At 50.7% G+C, this 23,624-nt stretch overlaps 1 protein-coding gene across 4 annotated transcripts in view; it reads left to right on the top strand.

Moving 5' to 3' along the window:
- Positions 1-650: 650 nt before the first annotated feature.
- Positions 651-23,624, top strand: part of GOLGA2 (golgin A2) — a 355,961-nt gene continuing 332,987 nt past the window's right edge. For 3 of the 4 annotated variants that reach the window (XM_078646641.1, XM_078646639.1, XM_078646640.1), the window contains exons 1-2: positions 745-902; positions 9,218-9,343. In XM_078646641.1, coding sequence (XP_078502767.1) covers positions 855-902; positions 9,218-9,343 — 174 coding nt within the window. In that variant the 5' untranslated portion in view covers positions 745-854. Of the gene's footprint in view, positions 903-9,217; positions 9,344-23,624 lie in introns of all 4 variants that reach the window. The other variant, XM_078646638.1, reaches the window with a different exon arrangement.

Raw genomic sequence — 23,624 nt, 5'->3', positions numbered from 1 at the left:
CTAAATGTACTTTGTTTCTCTTGTAACCTGCACTCTTTCCTCCTGTAATGCACTGTTTGTCACCTTATGTATTTTGTTTGCTCACAATTGGCACTTTTACTTCATGTAACTTATTGTCTGCTTTTGTAATTTGTTGATTTGTAATTTTCTGTTCCTATTGTTAAGCGCTCTGACACCTTCGGGTACAGTCCGCGCCATATAAAAACGCATAAATAAAATGAATTGAAATCAGTGCCCTTCCTTCCACTGCTCCAGGGGCCACTGCAAGTTAAACACAAACATTCCAGGAATGCCTGCCAGTCAAGCATTGCATTCCTGGTAACCAAGCAACACAACCGCCCCCCCTCTGAAGGTAGGGGGGGGGGCTCAAATGCTCCCCCTGGCACCTCTCTGAACCCCTCTCTGGGGGGGCTTCTGGAGGCACCCCGTTCTTAGGGAAGGGGTCCCCCAAGGCTCCCCCTCTCTGAAGGGGCGCGTCGGCGCGCTGGGCCCTGTCGACGCCTCCACTCCCCGGCGCCCCCTGACCCCGACCACGGTGAGACGGCGCGCATGCGTCATTGACGCTTCCTGACCACACCCACAGTAAGGTAGTACGCATGCGTAGAACCAACTCCGCTCCCAGACCCCGCCCACAGTAAGGTAGTGCGCATGCGCAGCATCTCCCTCGGGCCCGAAGGCTCCGCTCCCACGCTGTCATCCCTAAGCCCCTCCCCTAGTGGCGTGCTGTGTTTCCGGAAAGAGCGTGCCGACGGCGTCTGCGTTGCGTCGTGCGTGCGCGCGCCGTGGGCTGGTGCTGACGGGCCGGCCGGCGCGCGGTGCACGCCGGGAGGGCGGTGACGTGGAGCCGCTCAGACATGGCTGACGGGAGCAGGCAGAGCAAGCTGGCGTCGGCCAAGAAGAAGGTGAGGGGCTGAGGGCTGAGGGGGCCGGGGGGCGACGGGGCGAGGGGCTGCGGCGAGCCCTGGGGAGGAGGGGCCTGGGGCAGAGGAGGAGGGGGCACTGCAAGCCCCGCCCACCAACTGACAGACCCCCCCCAGGATGAAGAGCACTGACAGTCCCCCCTGAGGAGCACACACTGACAGCCCCCCCTGAGGGGAGCACACACTGACAGCCCCCCCCTGAGGGGAGCACACACTGACAGCCCCCCCCTGAGGGGGAGCACACACTGACAGCCCCCCCTGAGGAGCACACACTGACAGCCCCCCCTGAGGGGGAGCACACACTGACAGCCCCCCCCCTGAGGGGAGCACACACTGACAGCCCCCCCCCCTGAGGGGAGCACACACTGACAGCCCCCCCCTGAGGAGGAGCACAAACTGACAGCCCCCCCTGAGGAGGAGCACACACTGACAGCCCCCCCTGAGGAGCACACACTGACAGCCCCCCCTGAGGGGGAGCACACACTGACAGCCCCCCCCCTGAGGGGAGCACACACTGACAGCCCCCCCCCTGAGGGGAGCACACACTGACAGCCCCCCCCTGAGGAGGAGCACAAACTGACAGCCCCCCCTGAGGAGGAGCACACACTGACAGCCCCCCCTGAGGAGGAGCACACACTGACAGCCCCCCCTGAGGAGGAGCACACACTGACAGCCCCCCCTGAGGAGGAGCACACACTGACAGCCCCCCCTGAGGGGGAGCACACACTGACTGCCCCCCCCCTGAGGGGGAGCACACACTGACAGCCCCCCCTGAGGAGGAGCACACACTGACAGCCCCCCCTGAGGAGGAGCACACACTGACAGCCCCCCCTGAGGAGGAGCACACACTGACTGCCCCCCCCCTGAGGAGGAGCACACACTGACTGCCCCCCCCCCCTGAGGAGGAGCACACACTGACAGCCCCCCCTGAGGAGGAGCCCACACTGACAGCCCCCCCTGAGGAGGAGCCCACACTGACAGCCCCCTCCCTGAGGAGGAGCCCACACTGACAGCCCCCTCCCTGAGGAGGAGCACACACTGACAGCCCCCCCTGAGGGGGAGCACACACTGACAGCCCCTCCCCCGAGGAGGGGCACACACTGACAGCCCCCCCTGAGGAGGAGCACACACTGACAGCCCCCCCTGAGGAGGAGCACACACTGACAGCCCCCCCTGAGGAGGAGCACACACTGACAGCCCCCCCTGAGGAGGAGCAAACACTGACAGCCCCCCCTGAGGAGGAGCACACACTGACAGCCCCCCCTGAGGGGGAGCACACACTGACAGGCCCCCCTGAGGAGGAGCACACACTGACAGCCCCCCCTGAGGGGGAGCACACACTGACAGGCCCCCCTGAGGAGGAGCACACACTGACAGCCCCCCCTGAGGAGGAGCCCACACTGACAGCCCCCTCCCTGAGGAGGAGCCCACACTGACAGCCCACCCCTGAGGGGGAGCACACACTGACAGCCCCCCCTGAGGAGGAGCACACACTGACAGCCCCCCCTGAGGAGGAGCACACACTGACAGCCCCCCCTGAGGGGGAGCACACACTGACAGGCCCCCCCTGAGGGGGAGCACACACTGACAGCCCCCCCTGAGGAGGAGACACACTGACAGCCCCCCCTGAGGAGGGGCACACACTGGCAGCCCCCCCCTGAGGAGGAGCACACACTGACAGCCCCCCCGAGGAGGAGCACACACTGACAGCCCCCCCCTGAGGAGGAGCACACACTGACAGCCCCCCCAGGAGGAGGAGTACACACTGACAGCCCCCCCCCCCGAGGAGGAGCACACACTGACAGCCCCCCCCCCGAGGAGGAGCACACACTGACAGCCCCCCCAGGAGGAGGAGCACACACTGACAGCCCCCCCAGGAGGAGGAGCACACACTGACAGCCCCCCCAGGAGGAGGAGCACACACTGACAGCCCCCCCCTGTGGAGGGGCACACACTGACAGCCCCCCCTGTGGAGGGGCACACACTGACAGCCCCCCCCTGAGGAGCACACACTGACAGCCCCCCCGTGGAGGAGCACACACTGACAGCCCCCCCGTGGAGGAGCACACACTGACAGCCCCCCCGTGGAGGAGCACACACTGACAGCCCCCCCCCTGAGGGGAGCACACACTGACAGCCCCCCCCCTGAGGGGAGCACACACTGACAGCCCCCCCCCTGAGGGGAGCACACACTGACAGCCCCCCCCTGAGGGGAGCACACACTGACAGCCCCCCCCTGAGGGGAGCACACACTGACAGCCCCCCCCTGAGGAGGAGCACACACTGACGGAAAGTGCACTCAATCAATCATAGCATTTGTAAAGCGCACTACTACTACTTGCCCGTGAGGGTCTCAAGGCACTGGGGGGTGGGGGTATGCTGCTACTGCTCGAAAAGCCAGGTCTTGTGTCTTCTGAAGGTCAGTAGGTCTTGGGTCTGCCGTAGGTGGATGGGGTGCGTGTTCCAGGTCTTGGCGGCGAGGTGGGAGAACGATCTGCTGCCGGAGGTCGCTCAGATGCGGGGTACTGTCGCGAGGGCGAGGTCCGCGGAGCTGGCAGGTGAGGGTGTTGAAATTGAGTCGTCTGTTGAGGTATGCTGGTCCAGTGTTGTGGAGTGCTTTGTTTGCATGAGTGAGGAGCTTGAAGGTCATCTGTTTGTTGACGGGGAGCCAGTGCAGGCCTCTCGGGCAGGGTGTGATGTGGCCGTGGCGGGTATGTTGAGGATCTGGCGTGCAGAGGCGTTCTGGATGCGTTGAAGCCCTTTCAGGAGTTTGGCAGAGGCTCCTGCGTAGAGGGCGTTTCTGTAGTCGAGCCTGCTGCTGACAAGGGCCTGGGTGACCGTTCTTCTCGTTTCGGTGAGGATCCACTTGTAGATCTTGCGGAGCATGCGGAGGGTGTTGAAGCAGGAGGAAGAGACGGCATTGACCTGCTTAGTCATGGAGAGGGTGGAGTCTAGGATGACCCCTAGGTTGCGTACGTGGTCGTGGGTGTTGGAGCTGTTCCCAGAGCGGTCGGCCACCAGGAGTCGTCCCAGGCCGAGGGGGTGGATCCGAGGATGAGGACACTTCGTCTTGTCCGAGTTCAGCTTTAGTCGCCCGTTCCTCGTCCATTCGGCGACGGCCTTCATTCCTTCATGGGGGTTGGTCTTGGCAGTGTGGGGGTCCTTGGTGAGAGAGAGGATCAGCTGGGTGTCATCTGCGAACGAGATGATGTGCTGTTGGGTGACGTGGGCAAGCGGTGCCATGTTTATTTTTTATTTATTTATTGAAGTTTTGTATAGCGCTAGCTGGACCCGAGGGTATCAGAGCGCTTCACAGCAAATACAGATCTGAACCAAAAAGAAAATGTGGACGATAAACAAGAGCAAAGAACACAAGCGGGAAGTAAAAGTCTGCACAACATCAACTTGAGAGCCATAAGGAACAGAGAACAAGAGCGAAACATCCGGCTCTGGGATATCAAAGAGGGGAAATAGCGGTCTTTCATAGTCAAACGTGGGTTTCTCGTTACGATCGAGAGCGCTCAAGGAAGAGGGCTTTGAGTAGAATCTTGAATTTCGGGAAGGAGGTGGTCATTCTGATATGGGGAGGGGGGTGGAGTTCCAGATCCTGGGAGCATTTTCCGCAAAGGATTTATTTGAGGTTTTGTGTTTCCGTGTTTTCAGAGGGATGAGTAGGAGAGTGTTGGAACTTCTGAGGTTCCTAGACTGACCGGCCCTTTTGAGTTTGGCGGACAGATATTCTGGTTTGCCTGTGTGCAGGGCTTTGTGTGTGAGGCAAGCTGTACGGAAAATGGCTCGTTGGTCTATAGGGAGCCACTTCAGTTCCTTGAGTGCCGGTGAGATGTGCTCATATTTCTTTGTTCCTGTGACCTTTCTTGCTGCGGCGTTGAGGGTAGTGGTAAGAGGCCCCAGGTGAGATTTGGATGTTCCTGTCTGAGCTGCAATACCATAGTCAATTCTGGAGAGCACCAGTGCCTGATTGGCCTGTATCAGATCTTTCGAGGGGGAGGGGGAGGGTTTTATTTTGTAGAGAAGTTTCAGGTTAAGGAACACACTTTTGGCGGTTTTTGAAATGGGTTTTTTCATGTCCAGTTTGGGGTCGAGAGTAATCCCTAGGGATTTCACAGAGTCCGTTGGCGCAAGGGTACCATTGAGGGCATTTAAGGCTTTGAGCCATTCTACTATTTGGGGGTTTCCATCTCTATTCGAGATGAGGAGCACTTTTGTTTTCTCTTCGTTGAGTTTGAGGAACATTGGTCGGAGTCGAGTGACATGTGCAGATCATCTAGGACATTTAGGATTGCGGTTTCAGTGCTGCAGCCCTTTCTGAATCCTGATTGGTGTGGGTCTAGTAGATTAGTGTTCTCTAGGTGTTGGGTTAACTGTGACAGCACACATCTTTCAAGAATTTTGGATAAGAGAGGGAGGTTCGATACCGGTCTGAAGTTGTTCATGTCCTTGGGGGTCAAGGCCATGTTTTTTTAGAAGCAGCGTGACTTGTCCTACTTTGAGGCAGTCTGGAATGGTTCCCTCGCTCAAAGAGCTGTTGATAATCTTGCCCCAAATTGGGGCTAGGGTAAGCTTCAGGTCTTTAGTCAGTCTCGAGGGTAGCTGATCGAGGGAGTGGGACGATGGTTTAGCGGAGGCAATTAGATTGCTTATCACTTCATCCCGGACGGGCCGGAAGGGGGGAGGTGGTTGCTCTGTTCTGCCGGAGAGGAAGAAGGTGGTCCAGTCGAGGGCCTTCTCTTGGATCCCGGCGTCGTGGAGGCGTGTTCGTAGTGTGCGGTGGCCGACCGTGTCGAAGGCAGCCTACAGGTCCAGGAGGATGAGGGCCGCGGGTTCTCCATTGTCTAGCAGGGTCCTGATATCGGTGGCGGCGATGAGGGCAATTTTGGTGCTGTGGTTGCTGCAGAACCCGGACTGGGACTGTTCCAGGATGCTGTTCTCCTCGAGGTAGCGGGTCAGTTGTTTGTTGACAGTCTTCTCGAAGACCTACGCCTGGAAAGGGAGCAAGGAAATGGGCCGGAAGTTCTTGAGGTCCTTGGGGTCCTCCTTGGGTTTCTTGAGTAAGGCGTTGATCTAGGCGTGTTTCCAGCTCTCCGGAAGGTTGCTGTCTCGAAGGAGATGTTGATGGCTTTCCGGAGATGGGGTGCAATGGAGGTGCAGGCTTTGTTGAAGATTTGTTGTGGGCATGGGTCTGACAGAGATCCGGAGTGGATGGGGTTCAAGATCTTGACGGTGTCGTCGACGATGTTGGTACAGGAGAGCAGGCGGTTGGTGCGAGTGGTGGTTGTGGGGGTGGAGGTCTCAGTGGTTGTCGGGGTGGTCGTGGTGTTGAAGCTGTCATGGATGTCTGCGATCTTGCGATGGAAGAAGGTGGCCAGCGGGTCGCACAGGTCTTGTGAGGGTGGGATGTCATTGGTGTTGGAGCCGGGGTTGTAGAGTTCCTTCACGATGTTGAAGAGCTCTTTGCTGTTGTGTGCGTTGTTGTCTAGGCGGTCTTTGAAGGAGGCCCTTTTGGCGGATCTGATGAGGTGATGGTGTCTGCGGGTGGCCTTCTTGTGGGCTGCGTGGCTATCCGGTGTTCATTCGCTTAGCCAGTTCTTCTCCAACTTTCGGCATGTTACTTGGAGGCCTGGAGGTCTTCAGTGAACCAGCTGGCTTTCTTGCTGGTGTGACTGTCGGAGTGTTTCTTGAGCGGGGCGAGGATGTTGGCGCAGTCTTCGATCCACTGTCTAAAGTTGCTGGCGCCAGATAAGCCTTACAGACAGTAAGGACAACTTCTAAGCACTCTGATAGGCACCTTGGTGCGTAAGATCAATAAAGTTTTAAACTGAAAAGTTGAACGTAAACTTATCATGAATTTTATTTCAGCAATTCTTGTGCATGATAGTAGTCATTTGATCACGAATTCAAAACATCATCATCATATTATGGTCATATGATCCAATGAGTATAAGTGTTTGCATTTCTTTTACGGTTATACATTCAAAGCTGTCCCCGGTTATATATTCAAAGCTGTCCCCGATGCATTTCGTGCTGGGATGCACTTCTTCAGGGGGAATCTAAAAGGTAAAAGGAAACCACATGTAGGGCGCTGATACAGGAGTCCTAGACACATGCTATGTACAGTGGGCGGGCTCTGGGCAAGGGGGGTGTTTAGCTGGTCTTCGGTGACTTTGCTCCAGTAGCGGCGAGGCATCTGTTGGGTGCCGTGGCGCGTGGTGGGTTTCCGGAAGGTGAAGTGGATGCAGAGGTGGTCGGTCCAGTGGAGTTCGGTGTTGTAGTTGAAGGAGATGTGGGGGCTTGCGGAGAAGATGGGGTCAAGCGTGTGGTCGGCGGAGTGGGTGGGTGTTGTGACGAGTTGTCTGAGACCGAGGTTGTCGATCAAGGTGGTAGAGTTGGTGTCGTTGTTGTTCTCGAGGTGAAAGTTCAGGTCCCCGAGCAGGGTGTAGTCCGTGGAGGCGAGGGCGTGTGTGCTTACGAAGTCAGCAATGGAGTCGCTGAACTGTGGTCGGGATCCGGGGGGTCTGTAGACGAGGGTTCCTCTGAGGGTGGTGTTTGGGTCAGTGTGGATCTGGAAGTTCAGGTGTTCGACCTACAAAGGGTCAGGGGTCGCTCTCACTACCGCGCAGCGGCCGCCATAAGAAGGGAAGGTCGGAGGGAGGAGCAGGTGGGAGCGGGCGCGGGGCCGCAGGGAACGCAGTGGCGGGAAACGGGAGAGATGAAAGGCAAGGGATACAGAAGAGAAAATGGGCAGACAGTCAAACGGCACAGTAATTGCACAGGTGGGAATGGGGAAAATAGGACAATTAACAAAACCGTCAACTTACAATAAATTACAAAAAGATACCAAAAACACGAGCAAGAGCAAAGTAGGGCCTCGAACCCCTGACAGCAGCAGCAGCGGCAGCTGGGCCAAGGCATGGGCACACAATCGGTGCTGTGCGACCTACCAAGGGTCAGGAGGCACTGTCAGCCTCTGAGGAGGAGCACAGGCTGACAGCCCCCCCCCAACCAGGAACCAGGCTGACAGCCTTCCCCCCCAACCAGGAACCAGGCTGACAGCCTTCCCCCCCAACCAGGAACCAGGCTGACAGCCCCCCCCCCAATCAGGAACGAGGCTGACAGCCCCCCCCCCAATCAGGAACCAGGCTGACAGCCCCCCCAATCAGGAACCAGGCTGACAGTCCCCCCAACCAGGAACCAGGCTGACAGCCCCCCCCCCAACCAGGAACCAGGCTGACAGCCCCCCCCCAACCAGGAACCAGGCTGTCAGCCCCCCCCCAACCAGGAACCAGGCTGTCAGCCCCCCCCCAACCAGGAACCAGGCTGTCAGCCCCCCCCCAACCAGGAACCAGGCTGTCAGCCCCCCCCCAACCAGGAACCAGGCTGTCAGCCCCCCCCCCCAACCAGGAAACAGGCTGACAGCCCCCCCAAACCAGGAAACAGGCTGACAGCCCCCCCAAACCAGGAAACAGGCTGACAGCCCCCCCAAACCAGGAAACAGGCTGTCAGCCCCCCCCCAACCAGGAACCAGTCTGACAGCCCCAAACCACGAAACAGGCTGACAACCCCCCCCCCCCCAAACCAGGAAACAGGCTGACAGCCCCCCCACCAGGAAACAGGCTGACAGCCCCCCCCCCCACCAGGAAACAGGCTGACAGCCCCCCCCACCAGGAAACAGGCTGACAGCCCCTTGCCAACAAAAACACACTACCACCACTTCCACATACTGACAGATGCCCCTCCACCAACAGACACACATTTAGTACGGGCTCTACATTATCAGTACCCCCTCCACATACTGACAGCCCCCATCAGAAAACACACGGACTGTCCCCGCCTAAAAAACACAGTCACCACCCACTCCACATACTGACTGACGGCCCTCTACCATCAAGAACACAGGCAGTCCCAGCTCTGCAACTACATCATCAGTACTCCCATCACATACTGACAGCTCCCTCCCCAACCAGGAAACACGCTTTCCCCGCTGACAAAATGTCACCACCCTCTCCACATACTGACTGATGGCCCCTTCACCAACAGAAATACAGCCATGGCCATCCTTGCAACGACCTCATCTGTACCCACTCCACACACTGATAGACCGCCAAACAGAAAACACGCGGACAGCCACGCCAACAAAACACTATCACAAAAGCACACCTTGAAATGCACACACTTACATGTTCATGAAAAGGAAAAAGTACCGGATTGGGCACGAGGAATGCTCTTTACTTGGAGACCATGTTTATTTGATTTATTCTGTTTAATGGCTTTGTCCACAGCTGAAGGAATTCCAACAGAAAAGCACCCCTGTAGCACCTTCTGGGGCAAAGAAGAAAAGGAAAACAAAAGATGGAAGCCCTCGACCTGAGACTCCCAACAGCGACAGCCGCCACTCTCAAGATCCTGTGAGTGTTTATCTACACTTTTATGACTCCTCTGCCCCCATTCACCACTGAGACAGCCAGTTTAACAAGTGTGTGTTTGCAAACATGCAGCAGAGTTAGATGCTATGCTTCCTGAATTGTGATTTCCTTAATAAGTGAAAGGAACAATTTGATTTCATGAACTTGTATTCTTCCTTCACAACCGAGCAGATAGAACATCTCTTTGGAATGCTCTTCTCTATAGATTTTAAGCCAGCACTAGCCACCTCATATAGTTCACATATTCAGCACAATATGAACGGATATATCCCTGATGTACTTGCCTTGATATGCTGCAGTCTTGTTTATCTGACAAAGGCATTTTTGGAGTCACTTCATAAGAAAATGGTTCTCCCCGTCAAGATTTCTCCGATTTAATGCTTCCATCGAAAAGGGCGAAATCTCTGATATTATCAGCTGCTACTTGAATAACCAGTAGGCTTGATCGTGCTACTAGAAGATTTAAGCGTGCATTGGCAGCAAATGAGGTAGTATTTCCTCAAAGCACATGTGCAAACTACGTAACGCACTTTGCGAAGGAGACAAATTGATTTTCAAATGCACAAGTTAGTAACGTATGTTCAGAGCGCATTTTAAAGGCTGGAACAAGTGTCTAAAAAAAATGGAATAAATAGGTGGAGGAAAATATGTGTGATAAGAGGAAGGAAACAGTACGATTGTTGAACAAATGATATACCTACTGAATATTTCTGTCCCTCAACTCTCTCGGTTATTGGTGGAAATGTAACCCTCTTGAAAGGAAACATTAATATCATCCTGTTTTTTTTCTTCTATATTAAAAAGAGAATTATCTTCTTTTTTAGTCGCACTTGCTCTTTGGTTCCGATACACGTACAAGGTCACTTTCTTAAATTGCAGTATAAACAAATTCATCAGGATTGGATAGTTCACTTTGTTACAAATGAATCTCTTTGCTATGCGCTCACTACTACCTCAAACACAACAAATGCGTTCATTTCCAACAGTTTTTAAAGGTGATGAGGATTGTTTCTATTTCCTCACATAGCTTAAGACTTCAATAAGTGTGACAAAAATATAAGTTCTATACCCCTTTAAGGTTACTTATGACCCAGTACTTTAAAATGTTCAGCTTATTTTCTACATGCAATAATATTTCTGTAGATTCAGCTTCGACTTTCTATTGCGCTTTTGAAGGAAAACAATCTCCAACATTTTCAGACAATCGCTTAACAAGGTCTTAGCTGCAGCAGCATATTATCTCAATTTTCTAGCGAGGATGCTCTGGACCACTTTGACACTTAGACTTGATATCTTCAAAATACCTGCTACTAATTTCAAACGTCGTGTTCTATGGATTCATCAAAGTGTAGTTTCTGAATCTGCGTTCAGGCGCTAATGCCTATTACATTCTCCAAAGACGAATAGCATTTCACCAAGTCGCTCCACCCTTCTGAGTTTATCTCCTGTCTTTCCTTCCCCGGAATGAGCAAATCCCTGGAGTTAAGAGTGCAGAGCTTGGGTGCTTGAGCTCAGAAAGGCGAGTCTGTTCCAATGATACCTTTCCTAGACTACATCCGTATATTAGCTGCCACTCGTTTCACGGAGCCTCAGCTCCATGTCCAGTTGGAGCTGTGGGCCTAAGCTCGGCCTCATTTTGAAAGTGGTATTTGGGACCTTGTGTCTGGTAACAGTGATAAGAGTGGTGGATTTCGTTGTTCCTCATTCTATATGTAGCGTTTAGCCAGCGTGTAGTATGTGCTTTCATTGAATGGTCATTTACTTTAATGAAGGGCATCCCGGTGCCTTACTGAGTTTTGGGTGTCTAACCCACATCCCCACACTGTGTAAGCTTTTGACTTCTACGGGTCACTGTCGTGAGAGTGTAGTCCTCTAGTAGTGTGATTGTTATTCACTATCAGGTCCAGCAGTAAACTAGCCCGTGATTCTTGAGGCAAATGACCTCAGTTGATAAAATTGGAGCCCAGTAACCCTCTGGGTCTCCCATACCGTCTCTTGTTCCAGTCAATAAGGTATTGTCATATTTGACTGTGAACGTATATAGTATTTCCCTTATTGGAGATCTGGTTGGAATTTTTCTGTAGCTCCATAAGATTCCAGCACCCTAACTGTTATCCTTCAGCAGCAGAAGGAGATTCATATCTCCTCTTCTCCCTGCATTCGCTCTTTCTGAACTGGATCAAGGTGAGGCGACTGACAAAGAACCTCCTGTAGCCGTTTAAACTGAATACTAAGGGCTTGATCTAGATCTTGGCGGACTGGTTACGCAGTCACAGCGGGGACGGGTATCCCGTCGATATAATGAGATTTACATTATGGCTGTCACCGTTGTGATGGAGTAGCCCGTCCGCCTAGATCTAAATTAGGCCCTCAGACTATTTAAATGGCCCATTGACACCTTGGAACCCAACCATGGCTGTAACCCCTGCTTTTGTTAGGATGGTGGTAAGATGGCTATATTTGGCAGTTTCTCGAAGATAAGTCATTGACGCTCAAACCCTCTGAGTAGTCCACCCTTGCATCGATCACCACAGAGCAATGAGGGCAGAACGTAGACCTATCATAGTCAACTTAAAACATTGTTGCTACCTGCCCGCCACCTCTGCCCTATATTGACTGGCCCTTTGTAAAGAGGTTTTGGTAATTGGAGAGTTCACAAAGTCTACCAACAATACCAGATGGTTTCCTAGTTACCGATAGTGGCCGTAGCACCCACTGACATTTTAGTATAGCTCCTTACTTTGTCATTGAACCGGGTCTCCAAACATGCTAGCATCCGGTGATTTGTCTGCATCATTATTTTAACTCTCTACCTTCCTTTGCTTAAATGCTTGCCCATTTTTTCCCCAAAATCTGACTCCTGATTAGACCTCGAATCTAGTGAATATTCATGCAGTACACTACGTGACACTTAAGGTCTCCATGTCCCCCTCCACTACTTCACTGCTCTTGGAGAGGGAAGTGCTCAAATTGAGTAACTTGTTGAAGTGCACTGTTGTCTTAGGCCCTTGGAGACCAATGAGAAACTGCAGTACTTACCACAGACCATGCCCAGTAATCACTGGTTTTCAGAGAGGCTAAGAAAAGGCCTTGCTTGGGGAGTGGGATATGAGGGAGCAGAGCACAGTCTGTGGGTGAGGCCTATGTCCAGCTCCCGCGTTTTAAAGTGTTGCATGTTTAAGTAGTAGGTAGTAAGTGGGTGGAATGGATCTTATGCTATAATTTGAACTGGTCATTGCTGAGAAAATTACAGTATACTTGCGCTACAAAGACAGGTTTAACAGCACTATGAACACCTGCTGCCCTTGCTCTGCTTTAAAATTTGTCATTTGTCTGTAACTTTAACCAGACCGGCCTAAAAATAGCAGATTAACATGAGTAAGGCACTTTCACTGTCAGTCGTGTTGGGGTTCAAATGTGGTTGTGCAACTCATTTTTAGGTACTTCACATCCCTCTTCCTAACCAACCAGGTTTTAAGATGTAAGAGCTGCAACATGGCTGTGCAGCGACAGGAGATGTACAAAGATCTGCAGAGGGTGCGGCAACGAGGCGGTATACAGGGCAGTGCACCAAAGCAGAACAGCTTTCGGATTGGGATTTAAAGTGGATCACCATGTGGAAGGGGGAACGCGCATTGGAGCTGTGTCCTGCATGCTACATCTAGGATCTCGTTTTCTGCAGGGTACTCTATCCCATGTAAGAGATGGGGTTGAGCTGCGTAAATCGGAGCGCCGCCGTTTAACTTAGTCATCTGACTCCTGAACGTTTTGTGGGTTCTCAGGTTTTCAGTTCTCCCTTAGGCCATTAAACATGGCAGCTTTCAAGGAGGAAAGAGCGCAGGTAAACAGGAAATGCTTTTTGTTTCTGCTATGAAGGCACTGGATAGGATAGCCAATGATGTCTTCTGGAATGTATTAGCAATAGTCCTGCGCACACATATATAATCATAAATCCGATAGATGAGTATGTTGAGAGAAATAGGACAATCCAACGGTGGAGTCTTTGTTCTTTATCTTGTCTTTTTAATCGTGTATCAGGTATAGTTTACAAACAGCCAGCCGACACGTGTTTCGTTGTAGCAAAGAGTATTCTACAACTCTTCAGGGCTGGGAAATAGAGAAAGATAATATCAGAACTGGACATGGAAACTCCATGTCCTCAATAAAACATTCATATAACGACCTCAAACAAGTATAAATGTTATACCCGCATTTAGTGTCAAGTTAAAATACCGTCACCCAACACACGTGGAAACCACAAGAGAAATTATCATACTGTAGGATAACATAAGGGAAAAACAATCAAGAAATACAAACAGAGGCCCTCAATTTAGTGTAACTATTATTATAACCACATTGCAGGCCAATCTAAGTGAAACCAATGCCAGGTGTCTATAACAGTGACACGAAAAGGTTACTAAAACAAGTCTTCTGGAATGTGTTCTCAGGGATGGCAGAAGCTTACATGAAACCTCTGCAAAGCGTGCCTTCCTGCACTTTTATGGGACAGAAGCTTACGTGAATCCTCTGTAAAGCGTGCCTTCCTTCAGTTTGATGTGACAGAAGCTTACGTGAATCCTCTGTAAAGCGTGCCTTCCTGCACTTTGATGGGACAGAAGCTTACGTGAAGCCTCTGTAAAGCGTCCCTTCCTGCACTTTGATGGGACAGAAGCTTACGTGAAGCCTCTGTAAAGCGTGCCTTCCTTCACTTTGATGGGACAGAAGCTTACATGAAGCCTCTGTAAAGCGTGCCTTCCTGCACTTTGATGGGACAGAAGCTTACGTGAAACCTCTGTAAAGCGTGCCTTCCTGCACTTTGATGGGACAGAAGCTTACGTGAAGCCTCTGTAAAGCGTGCCTTCCTTCACTTTTATGGGACAGAAGCTTACGTGAAGCCTCTGTAAAGCGTGCCTTCGTGCACTTTTATGGGACAGAAGATTGCGTGAAACCTCTGCAAAGCTTGCCTTCCTGCACTTTGATGGGACAGAAGCTTACGTGAAGCCTCTGTAAAGCGTGCCTTCCTGCACTTTGATGTGACAGAAGCTTATGTGAAGCCTCTGTAAAGCGTGCCTTCCTGCACTTTTATTGGACAGAAGCTTACGTGAAGCCTCTGCAAAGCGTGCCTTTCTTCACTTTGATGGGACAGAAGCTTACGTGAAGCCTCTGTAAAGCGTGCCTTCCTGCACTTTTATGGGACAGAAGCTTACGTGAAGCCTCTGTAAAGCGTGCCTTCCTGCACTTTGATGGGACAGAAGCTTACGTGAATCCTCTGTAAAGCGTGCCTTCCTGCACTTTGATGGGACAGAAGCTTACGTGAAGCCTCTGTAAAGCGTGCCTTCCTGCACTTTTATGGGACAGAAGCTTACGTGAAGCCTCTGTAAAGCGTGCCTTCCTGCACTTTGATGGGACAGAAGCTTACGTGAATCCTCTGTAAAGCGTGCCTTCGTGCACTTTTATGGGACAGAAGATTGCGTGAAACCTCTGCAAAGCTTGCCTTCCTGCACTTTGATGGGACAGAAGCTTACGTGAAGCCTCTGTAAAGCGTGCCTTCCTGCACTTTGATGTGACAGAAGCTTATGTGAAGCCTCTGTAAAGCGTGCCTTCCTGCACTTTTATTGGACAGAAGCTTACGTGAAGCCTCTGCAAAGCGTGCCTTTCTTCACTTTGATGGGACAGAAGCTTACGTGAAGCCTCTGTAAAGCGTGCCTTCCTGCACTTTTATGGGACAGAAGCTTACGTGAAGCCTCTGTAAAGCGTGCCTTCCTGCACTTTGATGGGACAGAAGCTTACGTGAATCCTCTGTAAAGCGTGCCTTCCTGCACTTTGATGGGACAGAAGCTTACGTGAAGCCTCTGTAAAGCGTGCCTTCCTGCACTTTTATGGGACAGAAGCTTACGTGAAGCCTCTGTAAAGCGTGCCTTCCTGCACTTTGATGGGACAGAAGCTTACGTGAATCCTCTGTAAAGCGTGCCTTCCTGCACTTTGATGGGACAGAAGCTTACGTGAAGCCTCTGTAAAGCGTGCCTTCCTGCACTTTTATGGGACAGAAGCTTACGTGAAGCCTCTGTAAAGCGTGCCTTCCTGCACTTTTATGGGACAGAAGCTTACGTGAAGCCTCTGTAAAGCGTGCCTTCCTGCACTTTGATGGGACAGAAGCTTACGTGAAGCCTCTGTAAAGCGTGCCTTCCTTCAGTTTGATGGGACAGAAGCTTACGTGAAGCCTCTGTAAAGCGTGCCTTCCTGCACTTTGATGGGACAGAAGCTTACGTGAAACCTCTGTAAAGCGTGCCTTCCTTCACTTTTATGGGACAGAAGCTTACGTGAAGCCTCTGTAAAGCGTGCCTTCCTTCAGTTTGATGTGACAGAAGCTTACGTGAAGCCTCTGTAAAGCGTGCCTTCCTTCAGTTTGATGTGACAGAAGCTTACGTGAAGCCTCTGTAAAGCGTGCCTTCCTTCAGTTTGATGTGACAGAAGCTTACGTGAAGCCTCTGTAAAGCGTGCCTTCCTGCACTTTGATGGGACAGAAGCTTACGTGAAGCCTCTGTAAAGCGTGCCTTCGTGCACTTTTATGGGACAGAAGATTGCGTGAAACCTCTGCAAAGCTTGCCTTCCTGCACTTTGATGGGACAGAAGCTTACGTGAAGCCTCTGTAAAGCGTGCCTTCCTGCACTTTGATGTGACAGAAGCTTATGTGAAGCCTCTGTAGAGCGTGCCTTTCTGCACTTTGATGGGACAGAAGCTTACGTGAAGCCTCTGTAAAGCGTGCCTTTCTGCACTTTGATGGGACAGAAGCTTACGTGAAGCCTCTGTAAAGCGTGCCTTTCTTCACTTTGATGTGACAGAAGCTTACGTGAAGCCTCTGTAAAGCGTGCCTTTCTTCACTTTGATGTGACAGAAGCTTACGTGAAGCCTCTGTAAGGCGTGCCTTCCTGCACTTTTATTGGACAGAAGCTTACGTGAAGCCTCTGTAAAGCGTGCCTTCCTTCAGTTTGATGTGACAGAAGCTTACGTGAAGCCTCTGTAAAGCGTGCCTTCCTGCACTTTGATGGGACAGAAGATTGCTTGAGACCTCTGCAAAGCGTGCCTTCCTGCACTTTGATGGGACAGTAGCTTACGTGAAGCCTCTGTAAAGCGTGCCTTCCTCCACTTTGATGGGACAGAAGCTTACGTGAATCCTCTGTAAAGCGTGCCTTCCTGCACTTTGATGGGACAGAAGCTTACGTGAAGCCTCTGTAAGGCGTGCCTTCCTCCACTTTGATGGGACAGAAGCTTACGTGAAGCCTCTGTAAAGCGTGCCTTCCTGCACTTTGATGGGACAGAAGCTTACGTGAAGCCTCTGTAAAGCGTGCCTTCCTGCACTTTGATGGGACAGAAGCTTACGTGAAGCCTCTGTAAGGCGTGCCTTCCTCCACTTTGATGGGACAGAAGCTTACGTGAAGCCTCTGTAAAGCGTGCCTTCCTGCACTTTTATGGGACAGAAGCTTACGTGAAGCCTCTGTAAAGCGTGCCTTCCTGCACTTTGATGGGACAGAAGCTTACGTGAAGCCTCTGTAAAGCGTGCCTTCCTGCACTTTGATGGGACAGAAGCTTACGTGAAGCCTCTGTAAAGCGTGCCTTCCTCCACTTTGATGGGACAGAAGCTTACGTGAAGCCTCTGTAAAGCGTGCCTTCCTTCACTTTGATGTGACAGAAGCTTACGTGAAGCCTCTGTAAAGCGTGCCTTCCTGCACTTTGATGTGACAGAAGCTTACGTGTAGCCTCTGTAAAGCGTGCCTTCCTTCACTTTGATGTGACAGAAGCTTACGTGAAGCCTCTGTAAAGCGTGCCTTCCTGCACTTTGATGGGACAGAAGCTTACGTGAAGCCTCTGTAAGGCGTGCCTTCCTCCACTTTGATGGGACAGAAGCTTACGTGAAGCCTCTGTAAAGCGTACCTTCCTTCACTTTGATGTGACAGAAGCTTACGTGAAGCCTCTGTAAAGCGTGCCTTCCTGCACTTTGATGTGACAGAAGCTTACGTGAAGCCTCTGTAAAGCGTGCCTTCCTTCACTTTGATGTGACAGAAGCTTACGTGAAGCCTCTGTAAAGCGTGCCTTCCTGCACTTTTATGGGACAGAAGCTTACGTGAAGCCTCTGTAAAGCGTGCCTTCCTGCACTTTGATGGGACAGAAGCTTACGTGAAGCCTCTGTAAAGCGTGCCTTCCTGCACTTTGATGGGACAGAAGATTGCTTGAGACCTCTGCAAAGCGTGCCTTCCTGCACTTTGATGGGACAGTAGCTTACATGAAACCTCTGCAGGTCTGTGAGAAGATGCCCCCAACTCTTTGAACTGCTGATTTCACATTTATTTTATACAGACAAAACACCGGTGATAGCGTTCAGCTGTACTTTCTTATCTTGGGTAGTGCAGGGACCATGATGGCTTTAGGGGAAACAAACAACTCAAAACTACCCCTATACATGACGAAGGAGAGCAGTGTTTGGTAGAGGCCTGCGGGTTGGATCAGGTTGGCATCTTATGTCAGGTGTTGAAAGTTAGAAAAGCTTATTGAGTCTAATATCAGTACAGTTACAGGATGAGTGCATTGAAGCCGGAGGATATATTGAACCTACAGGGGCCCCACACTCGTGATGGTTTGGATCTACTTGACCCCCCCAGTAACCCCCGCACCAGGCATGTGGCTTCCCTTGGATTCTGAAGGAGGCTGGCGACCGATGCCCACAGCATTTGCAGACACTGATCCAGAACAGCCAGTGGTTCTTCCACTCAACAGCAGGAGGATCTTGAGCTGCAATCTGACTCAATGGTAGGGTTTGAAGGTGGCACTAACCCCCCGCGCCTCCTCTCCCGTCACAGCATGGACAGCACATTAGATTTACTGGTTTCCAGGTCTTATTTTTTCCAACTAAGATCACTGATGCGATGAAAGCTTCCAGAGCAAGATGCTGTAGAAATTAACATTGACCCCAGAAAGTCTCTTTACAGCTCTCTGCCATTTGAGGGAAGGTATCCTACACAACACATGAAGTACACTTTAGTTAAATTCACCATCGAAACGACCGTTAGTTGGTTCAACACATCCTTTGGTGTCTGTCCTTGCTGTGAGGCTGCACTGCTGGAATCCGCTAACGTGGGATTGCATGTGTATATTTAAAAAAGATTCATGCACTGGGTTCCTTTGACACGGTTAACTTCTTTGTCATGTGATAATACATTGATTTCTTTTTTTCCAGCTGAGGTGGCTGCTTTAATACTTTGAAAATGACATAACATTTTGTAAAAACAGAAATGTCACTGCCGCTAATTCCCAAGACGTTTATTTATTTTTTGTACATGGAAAGTACTTACATTATTTACATTATTTGTGAAGCTTGCAGACAATTCTAAATAAAAAAGGAAAATCTCTAGCATGCAGTTATATATTAAAACAAGCATTGGCATAGCCAATAGGTCTCGCCCATGGGAACTTATATTTAGTCATGCAGCACATTATCCTGTTAATAATTTGGTCATTCCCATAATTTAAAGGAAGACATTTTAACCCACTTAATTACTGGGCCAATGGAGCATTATCTACGTATTGAAGTATTCTCTTTTCTTACTTACACTGAAGTCATACCTGTTCAAAACTAACGGGGATAGACAGGGGTACGGAGCAGGAGACAGAGGTACAAGAGCCAGAGGTGTGGGTAGGAAGAGACAATGGCACAGAGAGAGAGGGACAAGGAACGAAATACAGAGGGGAAGAAAGCAAGAGACAAGCAGATGACGGTGGTATGAGAGAGAGGCACTGACAGCAAGAAACAGGGCAGTGGCAAGAGAGGGGCAGGGAGCAAGAGACAGGGGCCAGAGTGTAAGAGTAAGATAGGTGGAGTGCAAGAAACATGACGGGTGTATGGAGCGGCTGAACAGGAATATAGAGGTAGTGACAGAGGACAAGGGGCAGAGGGGTAGCAAAGACAGAGGATGGAAGAACGAGCCAGAGAGGATCAGCGCAAGAGAGACGGCAAGGGCAATAGAGGGGCGAGGGACAACGAGACAGCTTGGCAGGGAGCAAGGGAAACCAGGGAACAGCAAATAAAGGGGAAATGGATGAGAGAACGTGCCAGAGAGGTCATAGAGACAGAGCGGTAGAGACAAAGAAGTAGGGAGTAAGAGACAGGGGTCGCGAGCAAGAGCCAGAGGGTAGGGAACAAGAGACATTGGGGTTTGGAAGATACAGAGGGTCAGCGAAAGGGACAAGTCGGGGTCGTATGGGGCAAAAGAGAGCAGGTATGGGGTAAGGGAGAGAAGAGGAGGGAGCAAGGGACAAGAGGCAGAGGGGTAAGGTGAAGAGCAGGAGACGGGTAGGAAGCAGGAGAGGGAGGGGCATGAATCAAGCGATGGGTGCAAACACACACATGTGATGGTCAAAAAGACAGAATGATAATGCAAAGACAGACACGGACAAGAAAACAAGAGATAGAATGATAGACAGAGGGACGAGAACGGTACACCCCCAAGCCTTATAAAATGCCCCTTCTCATCTTACACCCCTGTCCCCTCTCCTGCAAAGCACTGCGTCTTTGTAGAGCTGCACCGGTGCTATTTAAAACCGGTACCTGGAAGACCACGAGAAACAGAGTGACAGAAAGAAGACAGGCAGTCACAGGTGAATGAAAGATGGGGAGAGGGGTGATGAAAATGAAAGAGAGAAAAGGAGGATTGGGGACAGAAAATAACTTCATCTCCCAGTGCATATCAAAAGTGACCTTGTGTAATATAACTGCTGCTTATGTAAAGCTCTCCAATACCCTTGGGCAGAGTTGGCGCTATGTACAACTGCAAAATAAATATAATAATAGAAACCAGAGTGGTCGGAAAATAGAAATAACAGCGAATGGACGGGACACTGGGTGAGCGAATAGGAAACGGGGCTAGACTAGATGGAGAGTGAGAGAGACAGAAAACCACGAACAAGAGAGAACTGTCAGAGAAATGGAGTGCTGAGTGTCAGAAAGGAGTGTTCGCAGCGCTAGGGGACAGAGTGGGCAAGCAGAGGAACGATTCCGGGAGGCAGTGCTGTGCCCGGTGCAGCACTGAGCGCAAAGCACGCAGAGAAACTCTTCGAAAGAGCAGTCTGGACAGCCGGACACCACACTCAGCTGCCCAGGGAGGGGGTGTACTCCTAGAGGTGGGGCACATGCCTACCTGACATGCGTCCCTGGGGTGAAAGGCTGGTTTACGGGAATCTGGCGCTCAGCCTGAGGGCGCTTCATGAAGGAGAGCATGTCAATTCTCTGCGCGCATGTCACTCACTATGAGACCACGAAAATAATCCCAGCAGAAAATAAAACACAGCCTGCAGGTATGGAACAAGCAGTTCAGAGGAGGCACGCAGCAGGGCGACTTCCAGAAACAAGCGCAGCACTGTGGTAAATAAATAAATAATACCCTATTTTTGACTAGACTTATAGCATAACAGATAGCTCAATAAAATAAGAGTCAAGATTCGAGGTAGTAGGAGTTTCTGCAGGTTTATTACAGCATAAGGACAGGATCAGGACAACCTGCATAGGAACAGAATGACAGGGCCCAGCAGGACAACTGGGGCCCAGCAGGGGAAAAGAGGCCCAGCAGCTGCTGGGGCTAGGTCTGGGATGAGCGCGCTAACATTCAATAACAAAACACAGGCATATATACATAGCGCGAACACATAGCATTACATTGCAGTAGGCGTAGCAGTGGGTGGAGCAGAAGGCGTGACGCGTAGCAGTCGCGAAAGATAACAGTAAAAAGAGGTGTAACTGGGAGTATACATAGACATGTGACGCAAACGTAACAGAATATGTCATGAATGGGCGGAAACATAGGAGGGGGCTACCTAAGGAGCCGGGACCTCTAACCTAATGGTGCGCGAAAACTAGCAATGACGTGTTACTAGGAGAAGCTGGGGGCTATGAACTCTGTGTTAGGAGCAGAGACTAAAGTCTGGAGGGTCGGAGCGACATGTACCTAAACCCTATCTGGTATCTGATGTTTAGGGAACATGTTGATATAAACTAGAAGTCATGAGGGGAAAAGCTAACTTGATTCTAAGACTGGACCATGCATTATTCTACATGTAGTGCGTGATGAAGAATACTAAATGACCATTAAATACAGTATTTCTCTAACGTGGAGCCGAGAAGGCTAGACAATGACGGAAACTATTGATGCAGTTCAGTAGCTTAGGAATGCAGAAGGAGGACTGAACTGATAACTGGAACTATAACATACTTTTGGCAGACTCAGAGGCAGAGCCAAGCTACACCGGGCACTGCGAGGCAGGAAGTAAGTGAAGGGTCGAGGATACAGGTGGGGGCTGTATCGCTCCTCAGCGAGGCTTTCAGGAGACAGGAGCTGAATCTGTGGTCCGGGCCCTTTTGAGGCCTGGAAACGGGGACTTTATAATGGAATAACGTGCACACTGAGAAACGTGGCAACATAACTTTACATAGGCCTGATATTCGTAGTATTCACGAGGACTGGAAAATGACATACCAGAGGTGGACACAACTGGAATTGCGCCTTTAATCGGACATGGGGAATAACATATGCATATTGGTCATGCACACATAACATATGATGGATGAGGCGTAGGGACACAGAACATGGCAAAATTTACTTTTCCACATTCCCTCCTTGTCACTACGTTTCCATCAGGAAACATCAATTTTCATGATACCATCTATCATTTCATACAGTACCATTTGCTCATCTCGAATTGTCTTGGAACGGGATTTAGAACGGGGCTTGGGACTAGGAATACAAGAGGTAGCACACATGCCGCAAATCGCAGGGCCACATTGTATACAGAGGCAGCAGCTTAATATGATCGCTACTGCGATACCTAGAAGGGACAGTATTTTCCATCCCCATGCAGAAATTATATTCCAGAACCAACCGGACCATGTCCAGGTGCCTGGATCTTGGTGTAACAGATGGGCAATTTTATGGAGTCTGGTTATAGCTGAATAAACAGACGGCGCGTTATTTGGAATAAAAATGCAACAACTGGATCCGAGGACTCTACAGGCCCCGCCCCTATCGGCCAGTATGACGTCAAGGACGAGACGATTCTGGAGCACAACAATTCTCATAAAGGATTGCTCTTCGGTTAAGTTACCTAGAGCGGAGGCAGTCTCATCTACTACTGCTTCAAGGGTTCTTGTTAACCTACGGATTAGCTTACTGTTTACAACTGTGCTGCTTGTCTGGAAAACATGTACTGTTAAGAAAAGACATATCTGTTGAGGATGACGTTAACGTGGACCATGCTCCACACGAACCATTGTGTGAGAATGGATAAGGAAAGAGTGGCAGAACTCCCTTTGGTGTCTGGAAAGGGGGGAGTCGACCACACACCCAACAATTAGTGGCATTGCTGGTCTGGTGTGAATAATGTAACATACGGATAAATGTGTTGTTGCGCATAGCGAGGCGGTAAGAATATTCGTGAGGAGGCAGATCACTAAACGTGTGCTCTACTGTAGCATTAGTAGACATATTTACATGAGGAACTGGAAAACACAGGAAAAGTGCGTAACTAGTGCAGGAAATCATTATGCTGAGAAATAATAGGAAACTCAGAAAAACGATACATTGAAGTGAACTTCGACTGACTCTCTCACTATGGGGGTCTATTTTATACATGTCAGAAACAATCTAACCGTTTCACCTAGGGGAGGACTTATACAATCAAACTGACTGACTTATTTTACTAGACCTTAATTTGAGCTTATACTCCTGCTGCGGAGTTTTCTCTAACAAGGGAGGGGTTGTAATAATGTCTTGTGCGGGACAGTCCTTTAAAACAATGTTCTGGCAGTCCTTTGAATCCTGGAAATCCTTGGAAATGTTTTTGGAGACCGATTTCAATCCATTGAAAAGTTTTACATGAGAAAGGTGGACCCACCCCTTCCTGCCTTCCAACTTGACGGCAGTACGGGTGGTCAAGAGGACCTGGCGTGGCTCTTTCCAACGTGGTTCCAGCGGACTTGATCTGTCGAAATTTCTGATCATCACAAGGGAGCCTGGAACGATCTCGTGCGGTGCCACCTCGGTATTGTCTGGAAATGCGGCGGCAACCTGTGAACGACATGAGTTGAGGGCAGACATCAAGGAAGCTAGGTAATCTGTCAGCATATTACATGAAACATCGGTAATACTTCGGGGTCTAGGAGTACCCCACATGTTAGGGGGGCGGCCGAATACGACCTCGTACGGGGACAGACCTGATCTGG

The sequence above is a fragment of the Lissotriton helveticus genome, chromosome 5_2 (assembly GCF_964261635.1).
Source record: "Lissotriton helveticus chromosome 5_2, aLisHel1.1, whole genome shotgun sequence".
Taxonomy (NCBI): Eukaryota; Metazoa; Chordata; class Amphibia; order Caudata; family Salamandridae; genus Lissotriton; species Lissotriton helveticus.
This window is presented reverse-complemented; position numbering and strand designations above follow the sequence as displayed.